At 42.1% G+C, this 11,633-nt stretch overlaps 1 protein-coding gene across 2 annotated transcripts in view; it reads right to left on the reverse strand.

Annotated features, from left to right (window-relative positions):
- dip2cb (disco-interacting protein 2 homolog Cb) overlaps positions 1 to 11,406 on the reverse strand; it is a 31,671-nt gene extending 20,265 nt beyond the window's left edge. Inside the window, exons 1-10 of one of the 2 annotated variants that reach the window (XM_076981375.1) lie at positions 11,038 to 11,406; positions 5,352 to 5,423; positions 5,103 to 5,210; positions 4,657 to 4,797; positions 4,030 to 4,209; positions 3,319 to 3,450; positions 2,539 to 2,673; positions 2,264 to 2,383; positions 1,837 to 2,034; positions 735 to 826 (exon numbers count right to left, since the gene is read on the reverse strand). In XM_076981375.1, the coding sequence (XP_076837490.1) occupies positions 735 to 826; positions 1,837 to 2,034; positions 2,264 to 2,383; positions 2,539 to 2,673; positions 3,319 to 3,450; positions 4,030 to 4,209; positions 4,657 to 4,797; positions 5,103 to 5,210; positions 5,352 to 5,423; positions 11,038 to 11,116 (1,257 nt within the window). In that variant the 5' untranslated portion in view covers positions 11,117 to 11,406. The remainder of the gene's footprint in view (positions 1 to 734; positions 827 to 1,836; positions 2,035 to 2,263; positions 2,384 to 2,538; positions 2,674 to 3,318; positions 3,451 to 4,029; positions 4,210 to 4,656; positions 4,798 to 5,102; positions 5,211 to 5,351; positions 5,424 to 11,037) is intronic. The other variant, XM_076981376.1, reaches the window with a different exon arrangement.
- Between the last annotated feature and the right edge of the window lie 227 nt (positions 11,407 to 11,633).

Genomic DNA, 11,633 nt, shown 5'->3' on the forward strand with positions numbered 1-11,633 from the left:
GACTCCTCATTCAAGACACATGAGCACAGACACTATGAAGTGTGAAACGCCTGCAGAGCCACAACTGCAACTCTGGTGTTTGTTGTGTTACATAGTGCTCTGTTTCTTTAGCCTGTGGAGGACTAAAGACCCAATATCTGTTTAGGCCTAATCTTTTGGTCTTGGTGACCATAAATCATAATTTTTTTTTACTGCAATTGTTCACTTATCAGGATAGAATTGCATCATACCGCATGCATTACAACAGAATTAAAGTTCTTTCAGGCCTTGAAGTGTATTATACACGAGTCAAGGATAATTAATGTAAAGGTTATAATATACCATGATGCTTTCAAGCATTTGTTAAAAAAAATATATGGTAACAGAAATGCCCGTGTTCCCAATGAGTATTTACTCATTACATATCACCACCATTTATGGGAACACAAATGACTGTGTTCCCAATGACACATACTCTTTACATATCACCACATCAAGATCAGATCACATTTTAGGACATATTCATGCACACATCCAGTTAATTTCAAAGTGCTCACAACCTTTTTCGTATAAATGCACTTTTTACTTTTAGATGGATTATTTTTCCTACACCTGCATCATTTTTCAAATGTTTCAATAAGGTACAGTTAAAAATGTCACAGTATACAGAGTGGAATAAAGCCAACTCTGGATAGTTTGTGAAATAAAGCTAGTTAGGCTGCATCTAAGCATCACTAATGAAGAATTAGTCATACCCTATCTCCTGGATGGACGATGGGTTCCTGCTTGGTTCCAAGTTTGTGGAGAATGTAGTAGGCCACCCTCACACTCCGGGACCAGAGCTTACCTACACGTACACACACACATGCACACACATGCACACACACACACACACACACACACACACACACACACACACACACACACACACACACACACACACACACACACACACACACACACAGATGAACTCACTGTACACTGAACCCATTATTCTGCTGTTTACATACACACTTTTTAGGCCCTGAGTGAGTATAGAGGACACAGTGAATGAGCTGCAATGTTTCCATACAATTATGCCAAGTCATACAGTGCAAGGTTGGCAGGAATTCATTTTGGGTGCATGGGTGTTTGGGAAGGGTCCTTTACTTCTGCTGATGACCTACATCACACACACACACGAACATGCACACACACACACACACACACACACACACACACACACACACACACACACACACACACACACACACACACACGAACATGCACACACAGGGTACCCCATGTTTCCACTGTGACAAACCATAACTGTTGATGTACCCTTGATTCAATGTGATATTAAAGTGACCCATTTTACCAAAATGAAAAGCAGGTCTGTCTGGTACTGTACAACCTGATTTAGTGAGATAGAAAGCATAGCTGCATTTGAGTGTGTGCGTGTGTGTGTGAGAAAGGGGGGGGGGGGGGCAGAGAGGGAGGGACAGAGAGAGGGAGAGAGAGAGAGAATGTATGTGTATTTATATCTGTAACATGAGAATATGACTGGGTCAGTGTATAAATAAAAAGCTGCAGCAGTGAGAAATGGAGATGCTAACAGAGACATCCCATAATAACCCAGAACTGTGATGTCATGCTCAAGAAAAAAAAAACGAGAAACGTCATTAACCTCCAGCTCTGATTATTGTGGCATCGGTTCATTATTCAAATAACCATCTCAGCTTACACAGTATTACACAATATTCATCAGTACTGTTGGAATAGATATATCATCTTCAAGTGCTGGAGAGTTCAGACTCCTACAGTGTTTTCTAATGGGGACTTTCACAAAGTACTCTGAAGGTGTGCTTGTGCCCATACCGTATGTGAGTGTGTATGGTTGTTTAGTATTGGCATGTGTGATGGTCAGACACGGTGCTTTTGGGGCAATGGCACCCCATCGCTGAAGGGCCGCTTCCATGGAGGCGGGGCAGTTCTTGAATCTACACAGCTCGTCTCCTTGTGCTATTGTTGACTCTGTTCCCTCTGCGCGGGGTAGAGATGGATCAGGCTGTTGTACTGCAAGGAAAATATTAGGAAAATGTTACTGCCAACACTTTCTTAAAACAACACAATATTACCATTACCTAAACCTAGCAATAACCCACATACAACACACAACATAAATACATTCCAATCCAAAACAATCAGATTAAATGTATACATGAATGTATGCTTAATTCATTCATTAAAACGGATCATACTAACATAAACCACATAATTGTTATTGGTATTTGAGACAGGATACCCTCCAACAGTTCCTCAAAGTCATCAACGAAGAACTCTCTCAGCGGACGTCTCTTTGGCCTTTTGAGTGTGTTCACCAGCTGCTGGATCTTAGCGGATACACGGCTACTCACTGGCACTCCTACACACACACAAACAAACAAATAAACATTCATTACACACACTCAACCAGACACGTAGGCATTATTTTTCCAGTGATGGGTCATGCTGTTGGTGGCTTGAAGTGTCACAGCCCATCTGTTTTTATTATTGCACACACAATCACTTTTAACTCACCATCCCCCGTCTCCATGAGCTCAGCATTGCCGTATCTGGGTGAAGGTTTGGTTAGCATGGCGACGTGCGGGTGCTGCACAGCGTGGTGTGGGTCTGATGTGTAGCTGGTGATGTCAGGAGGGGCAGGGTGACTGTCTGTAAATAGAAAAAAATCATTCATACAAACATGCAACAAACTTTATTGCTATTTTTTATAAATATTTATTTATTTATTTATTAAGTTGTAATTTGCAGAGCCTCCTCTTGTTGATGCACATGCACAAAACAACAACAACATATTCCATTAAATACTCTAGACCTCTGAGCCCTCTTACCACAAAAATATCAAAAGACAAGTTTATGCAAGTGACAAATACATCTGAAAACCATCTAAAATGACTGTACTATCAACCTCAAACCATGCTGGGTAGCTTTGAAATGTCCCAGAAACTCGTGTGGGGTGAAATGCACTGTTCACAAATCCTCACGATTCCCCCATGTTGTTTTTTCCCAAACCGTCACCCACATGAGACACAGAACTCCACCCACCACCAGAGGCCTTTTTCTGACAAACTCAAATGTAGTTGAAAACTGTCCCGCATTACTTCATGAATTCAACAACTGCCCTTAGGTTCCCAGTAAGTGTGTTTTCAGTCCACAAATTTGTGAACTCAACATCACTCAATAGCTACACTCAAAAAATGTGTTGTGTATAGTGTTTACTTGGTATTTAGTTCAGTATGAGATTTTGCCCATAACCTGGGGGAGTTTATACTACAGTTTACACTACAGTATACTGACCCTCTGAATCCAGTGATGACCAAGGGCGGTCAGACTGGTCATATGAGCGCCGGCCCATGTTACCATTCTCTAAGGACACGCCCATTTCACGTAAGCCCCGCCTCTTCAGGGACAGATGAGAAATTGGGCCAACTTATGGGAGAAAGAAAGACAGACAAAAGAGAAAGAAAGAATACATTTGTGGTGCCTTTTGTGTGTTTAGGGTGCTCTTGTTGCCTAGGTTGTCCTGATTACAGGCCAGTAAGTTTCTCTCTCATTACCGAGACATAACTCATTCTCTGACATCACTCCCTCTCTATCTCTCTCGAACATCAACAATCTGATATTCTGACTGGCCTGACACTGATAATGAGTTAGCTTCTCATTAACAGCTACTTTTAATAGTTTGCCATGCCAACCTACCATAATACCTTAAACGTAAGCAAATTACAATTCCCTGAATTCTAATACTAACCTTTAACCTTGTCCCTTGGCAATTCACTTCTAAACTGAGCTTGATTTAGTATATTTAGTATGTGGGTTGACATTCCCGGTGGTTCACCACGGAATGTGACAGTAGAGTGTAAAGCATTAGGAAAGTATTAGTTAAGAGCGAAGAGTTACAGGTGTGGTTTTACTTAGACATGTCAGTTAGTGCACTAATCACTGCTTTATCTTTGTTTTATATGTGTGCGTTTGCTTAAGGGTGTGAGTAAATGTGTGTGTGCTCACTGTAAGTGTGTGCACTATTCTCTGCCAGACGTGCTGCGTTGGCAGATCCATTACTGTGCGACGATGATGATGATGTGGTTGATGAAGATGATCCGCGAATTGCTCTGCTGATCCAAGCCTCCACCCCGGCACCTGCGGCCCTCCCAAGGGATCCTTCTGCCTCTGAACCTGATGAGGAGTCTATCAGCAATGGGAGAGAGCAGGAAAATAGCCAGTGTCTCAACAGTATCTCAACAGTGTCTCAACAATGGTGTCAACCATTGGTGTCAACAACTGTGGCATGAAGGCCAATCATACAAATGTCTGACATCAGCACTTGTATAAAACACACATGCATACTCACACACCAGATTTTCTTCCTTGTGTGTGTGTGTGTGTCAAGTGTAAACAGAGGGAAAACTGTCCGTTTTGGTCCGTTGGCATGTGGAGGTGTGTGTTTGCACTGTGCAAGTGCAAAGGAATGTCATTTACATTTACAACCTCTATGATTAGGCTTTAGTACAGGCAATACCAACACACACACACACACACTCACACTCACACACACACACACACACACACTCACACTCACACACAGACTTTATATAGTCACATGGAACCTCTTTGTGAAACCCAACAGCCACCCACCCCCATCATAGTGACCTGGGGGTGTATATGCCTCCATAGATGTTTGGACAACAAGAGAGCGTCGTTTCGAGGGCATGGGGACAGCCATCTTCCTCTCACACTGACGCTCCAAAGCAGCCTGCACTGCCTCGGAGTGCACGTCTGAGACAGAAGAGAGAAAGAGAATGATAGAGAGATGAAAGAGGGGGAGGAAGGGAGAGAGTAAGAATGAAGGTATAATTATATTATTGTTAATATGGCTATTATTACGGTATAATATGGCGGTAATTCTATTATCATAACTCATCATTATCATATTATTATTATTATTATCATTATCATCACACTTGAAAAAGCTCAGGCACATTCTGCAATCTATTACTGGATGTAATAAGAAACAGGTTAGCTGAGTTTGTCTGTGTGCGCTCGTGTTTGTGTATGCACACTGGTGCTTGCATGCATATTACCTGAGCGATATCTTTCATCCCGAGAGCCAGCGGAGCGTCGCCGTTGGTATCGAGATGATGATGATGATGATGATGAAGGCGTGACAGGGGCTCGAGATTCTGCCCCTACTGTAAACACAAACAGTGCCAAACACTTAATGACTTCTCAGGTGAAACTGCAAAGGTCAGCCAATCACTGTCTGTAAAGTGTATATCCCACAAAAGGAGGTGATGTATGAGAATGTCTCTCTCTCTCTCTCTGTTTGTTACCTGGTACATGGGGTAAGTAGGCTCGAATAAGTTTTGCCCTTTTCTTCTCGTAACCCTTCTGTGTAATGTCCCCTGTCAAAGAGAACAGGAGCAATACTCAATACTACAGCTATGATGGACTACAATAATGCACCACAAACAACTAAATGAACTACAGCTGATATTCACTCAAAGCCTTTTAGGGTGACAAAGACATTGCCTCACATTTCCCCAATGTCAAAAAGCATGTGGATATGTCTAAATAGTCTTCATCAAAATAACAAGAAATGGACAACCAAACCATAAACACAAACCGCACAACTTTCTTCTTAGAAAGAGATCCAGGAAACTAACCAAGACTTCACCAAAAGTTTAGCAATCAGATTTCCTTCAGATATTAGCCAAATTGTTACTTTTCCGTTGATATTGTAACACTGAGATTTTCTTAAGGAATTATATGGTTTCTTTCTTTCTTTTTGTTTACTTTAATAAAAAAATGAAAGGTAAATAAAAAGGTGAAATTAGCAATGACACCCAATATTTAAAGTTCTGTAATTCATTGACATAACTGGAGTGAAGGAAGAGGAAACTATTTTTTGCTCAATTAATCTTTAGCTTTATTTACTTTCAAATTTTACTGCTACCCCGATGTAACTGAATGTTTTCAAGCCCAACCATGCCACATCCCAGAATACTGCAACCATGACGACAGTAAAGGAGGAAATGAGGACAGGGATGAGTTTTTCCCCCAGAGATCATGTCCCTTAACACTAATGAGAGAAACAGAGAAAGTAAGAGAGCGAGAGAGTCCAAGAACAAGAGGAGGGGAGGGATAGTGAGTCTATCCAGATATTTTCCTTGAACTCACAATCCAACTATTTTCAAATACAGCAGTTAAACAACTCATAAAATAATGCCTATTTTCTTATGACTGTCACACATGCATAAAAATTACAGACATGCAGGCAAACAATGAACAGACGGTCGTGTCAAATCTCACGTTCCCCAAACTGGGTTACTGGGTCTTCAAAGAGATGAACACAAACAGTAGGCATGCGCGCACGCACACACACACACACACACACACACACCCCCACACACATTTAAACACATTTATATGAAGAAATTGATTATATAATAATAACCCTGGTCCAATCAACCATATATGATTTCATATATGAGAGAAAGAGAAGAACCGTTTCATTCTGGTTGAAATCAAGGTCTTAAATCTCTGACCTGTGACAGTGATTCATTGTAACTACAATTTTTCAAACAATTTACCATGACTTGAATTCTCCAGTTAATCACAATGAGTTTCACAATTTAATTTGATCAAATTATCAATTCGGTGCTCTTTGAAATTTGGACTTGCTATGTCAGGAAGAACTAATGGTACAATGAGCACACATAAATCTGCTCACCTGTGTTCCACATGGATCTGTCAATGAGCAGATCCACACTGAACTTAAAGGATTTTTATATTTTGTAAAAGACAAAATGATTCAATATTGAATTTTGTCCAAGACATGAGCACATGGTTATGGAATATTCAGGCACATTTAGTCTTCCCTCTCTAATGCACCACCAGGCACTCTGGTAAGAACAAGTTACAGATGAATACTCTGTATTACTTCATTTATCATCACAGAGAGCCAAAGTCACAACAACTGACCTAAAATGCAACTGGAAAGAACTTTGTTAGGACTGTGGAGTAAAAATGCTAAAAGGTTACGGTTTTGTTAACACATCTGGTTTTGTTAACACATCTGTCACATAATAAAGTCTTCACTCAGGTTACAATTCAACATCAGATGTGCAGGAAGTATTTCATATTCAAGAAACCATGTAACAGCTGACCGAGTTTAGAAATATCTCAAATCATCAAGCAAATGCTTCTGTTTCAACAACGAAACCATCTCGTGTGTGTGGATGATGGACGCACACTGATCTTTATGACTTTATTAAAGGCAACAGGAGTCATGACTGTGACTATACGTGTAGCCAAGCTGTACGTCTCAGTTCATTGAGGCCTTAAGGAGAGCGAGTCTGATCATTTATTTGTCTGTGGTTATTCAGTTTGAATTAATTTGCTGTCTTGGGTTTGATACATTCAGACCCTCCCCAATCTGGAGGGCTTATTATGGACCACAGTTGAGAAAAAGGCATATATTTAGATATTTTAGTGTGTTGTCCTCATAGTTATTATGCTGCATGTCTTCTTGGTATCCATGGGAATGTCTGTTTGCAGGCCATGTTGCCAGGTTGCGCCATGAGCAAACCTCCACCTGAAGATATGTGGCTGCAGAGAACCATCCACAACTTACACTTTAAGTGTCGGTGAGCACTTACACTTGAATGAGATGTTGCAGAATGAACTCTGATAAACACACACACACACACACACACACACACACACACACACACACACACACACATTTCTTTGTGCTTCAGAAAGACTGGGCTTTGCACAAGAACATGCAGACAGACTGTATCCAATAACGCTGCCAATATTCTTACACTTCTAGGGCACGACACAAACATTCTCTAAAAGAAGACAGAAACAATCGCACACATCCAGCCAAAACCAACAGATCATATCCGCCTCATACTACCTTTTCCTCTCCTTCTGTCCGACACACACACACTGCTTTACAATCTATCCAGCAGCTCTTTCCAGAACATGTTGTGATATGAGATAATAAAACTGAATGTAGGTCACAGGCTTATTCACTCTGTCAATTACTCTACACCTACAGACACACACCGATATTATAACTTTAATGATATCTAAAAAGCCACATTAATCATTAAACATCTTATATCTGCAGTGTGTATGTAGTGTGTAACTTTACGTGCATGCACACACACACACACACACACACACACACACACAGAGCATAAGGTCAGCGATGGTCCTATTTTGAGAAAACGCTGAGCACTAGTTTCACAGGAGTTGTCGTAACATCCAGCTCCCTGTTTGTGTCCTTAAGAGTCTGAAAGTGCCCAACAATGACAATAACAGCTTGGCCCAACTTTAGAAAACCACACCTCCACTACATTTTTGCTCACCATTAGGATTTCCTAAAATGTGCCATTTTTGGAAACATAAAAGCAGAGAATACCACATCCCTGCGAAGACGAAGCACGCAGCACCATTTCAGTTCACTCCGTATTCTCGTTATGTCCATGGTCACACCACACCTGAGCCAGGTGACTTTGTTATGTAAACCCACCTGGCTGAGGTAGGTGAACTTGGAGTGAAACAGAGCGGTAGTGCAGATTGATTAGGAGACCTGAGGACTGGATCAGTAACCACTGAACTGCATATGGCTGGAATGCTGAATGGGGCCTTGGAGTGTCTACTCCATTCACATACTTCAGAATAAATTAAAAATAGCAACACACGTTGTTTGACAGCTGCAGTCATACAATGAGTAACCTGAGCCCAAGAATACAGCCTCCTTCCCCATCGCCTTGGTGTTACTCTGCTAGTACTGTTCAGGACATGCACATGTACATAATGGGAGGTTGTTGTGTATATAAACATATCCAGTCTGAATAACCAATAGAAGACATGGTCACATGACCGAGGCTAGAAATAACCCATTGCTTGTTCTTTCTGCTTCTCTTGTAGGTCTGATTCACATATAACGGATTATGTTTATTCTATTCAATTAAGAAAACACAAACATGCAATAAACAACGCACATCCAAACACCCACGCCATCATAGAAGCGAAAGTAGGTGAGTTCTCCAGAACTCTCTCCGTTTATGGCAACACAAATGCAAATACACATTATGGATGAATATGTAAATTTAATGTAAATACAAAATATTAATTTATGACTGGATGTAGCTAGGCTCGGACAGTAGGAGGTGGGAAAGAGTACTACGTATGTTCACACATAAGCACCCACACAGAAGTGTGTGTGTGTGTGTGCAATTGTTTATTAAAACTACCCGAACAGCACCTGTCCTGTAGCAACACACCTGGTAACACATCCATCATAGCAGCCTCTGTCTCTCACGCACACACATACGCACACACAATCTTCATATCTCAGACAGAGAAATAGATACATAAAGACAGAGCTCGCAAACACTCATTTAAGAGAATTCTGAGACATAGTCTTACACTGCACACAACTAAGTGGAAATGTGAGAAAATAGGTACATTATTCAAATGTTGGTCAAATCAAACATTGCTAAAACAAACAGAGCAGCACAGGGTGTGTCTACTTAAGGAAAACAGACTGCACAGGAGACTGCATGGCAAAATATTGACTGCATATTACGTTAAAGAAACAGTAAATAAAGAAATGGACATGTATGTGTATGCAAAGACAGATCCATGTTCACATTGAACATTCAGGTGGTTTTAATCTTCCAACAAGTGTCTTATGAACCTACAAGCTTTTGTCCCCTCAACCAATCAGATTACAGAACAATAACACTTAAACCAATCAGAAGGAAGTACAGAAACTGGGTAAAAACCAGCACACTACAGAAAAACAATGAAACCAACATTACTGGCCAGGTTATGAAGTCAACATTACTGGCCAGGTTACAAAGTTATCAGATAAACATTCCCACAGGGTTTGTAATGGACAGACATATAAACCGTAAAAAAACAAAATCTCTGAAAGGTTAACATTCTAACACACATGCACTAAATTATGCAGTAGTACATTATAATTTAGCCATATCCATGGCAGTCACTTTCAAACTGGTTTTCCTTTTTATGTCAGGTCCTTTGTGTCTTCACCCTCTAAACATATGCAATTATTCTTTTTTTCCCTCAACATCTAAACCTCTTTTTCTTTGTCTCACTCTTTCACACACACAAACACACAAATGCACACAGAAAGCTACAGATTGTACGCTCAAGTGATCATTGACTGCACAGAAAGAGGCTAAAACCACCAAGTAAAAACTTCTACCTTTGTGCTTAATGGAATGATGCAATGAATATGAAACGGGTCTCGTAGTGATTGTGCCTGAACGTGACCCATACCCCTGCTTCTCAATCTTTACTCACACATAGCCAAGCCACATTTCTGCGCATTTGCTCCACAGTATGATCATCCCAGGCCAAAATAACCGTCATTGCTCCAACAACGGAACAATTAAAATGTCAACACTGAGGCTGTAGAAGACGCACATGGTGTATGTGAGAGACCTGCGCCTTTAGCACCGTCCTGTGCCCTCTTTACGCGCCAAACGCACCGCCGACTGCGCGAAGCAGCAGCGCCATAAACACTTGAAATAGCGAGAAAAACAAAAACCCAGTTACACCCACAGCGCCTGACTGGAGCGCCGAGGGGCGCTTATGTAGACCTCCTAGACCTGTCAAAGAGGAGACAGACGGGGTGATTGTGAATACTGTGTATGCTTGAGACAGGGCGAGAGAAATCTTCAGAATGAAAAAGTAATTGTATGGTGAACCCCAGACTCCACTGGACGTGTCGTCCAAGGTCACTGGGACCGTGTGTGCCGTTGTCCGAATAGGACATTACAGCACGGCGCGCATAAACACCGCACAGCCCCGTGTAAATACGCAAAAGAGCGGCCCGTGCAGATTTAACCTACGCTGCGTTGGATTTGGGTCCTCCGCGCCGATATGCTCCTCTCAATCCCCAAACCTCCTCTCGTACCACCGGAGACGCCGTATCGCACGCACACAAAACCCGGGAGAACCGCGTCTCACCTTCCGATAGCTCCAGTTCCAGCTCGGCCAGCCGCGCTCGTATCTCCAGGGGCAGCGGTAACGTATCACGGTCCGCCATTCCCACCAAGACGCACCCGAGCCCAGAATCAAACACGGTTCGTCCTCTGGACCCAAACGGGCTGCATGAGTGTGAGCTAGGGTCCAACTGGAAACGGAAAGAGAGATATCAGATGCCAAGTTTTTCAACGGTTCACCAGGGAAGACATGAGAGCCGGTAAACGGAAGGGAACGGCTCCGGTGGAGTAGGATGCTTGTGATCCCAGTGATTTGCAATACGAAACGGTGAAGTCACTCTGGCTAGAGCGAAGCCCCGTGCGCGCTCCTGTGGTTTCGCGTGCACGCGATCTCCGCGCGCTCCTGTGGTTTCGCGTTCACGTGATCTCCGTGCGCGCTCACTCCCGGAGGAGGGCGGCAGAGCGCAAATACCGTCTGTAACGGAAATCTGCAGCTGTCCGAAGCAAATGAATTTTCCATTTATGTTGAGGGGGTGTGTAATGATTATCGTGCATTCCGGGCTCAGTTTTTGTACAACATATAACAGCAACAACAACAACAAAAAGTCTTTATTTTTGTTT

Source organism: Brachyhypopomus gauderio, chromosome 19 (assembly GCF_052324685.1).
Source record: "Brachyhypopomus gauderio isolate BG-103 chromosome 19, BGAUD_0.2, whole genome shotgun sequence".
Lineage (NCBI taxonomy): Eukaryota > Metazoa > Chordata > Actinopteri > Gymnotiformes > Hypopomidae > Brachyhypopomus > Brachyhypopomus gauderio.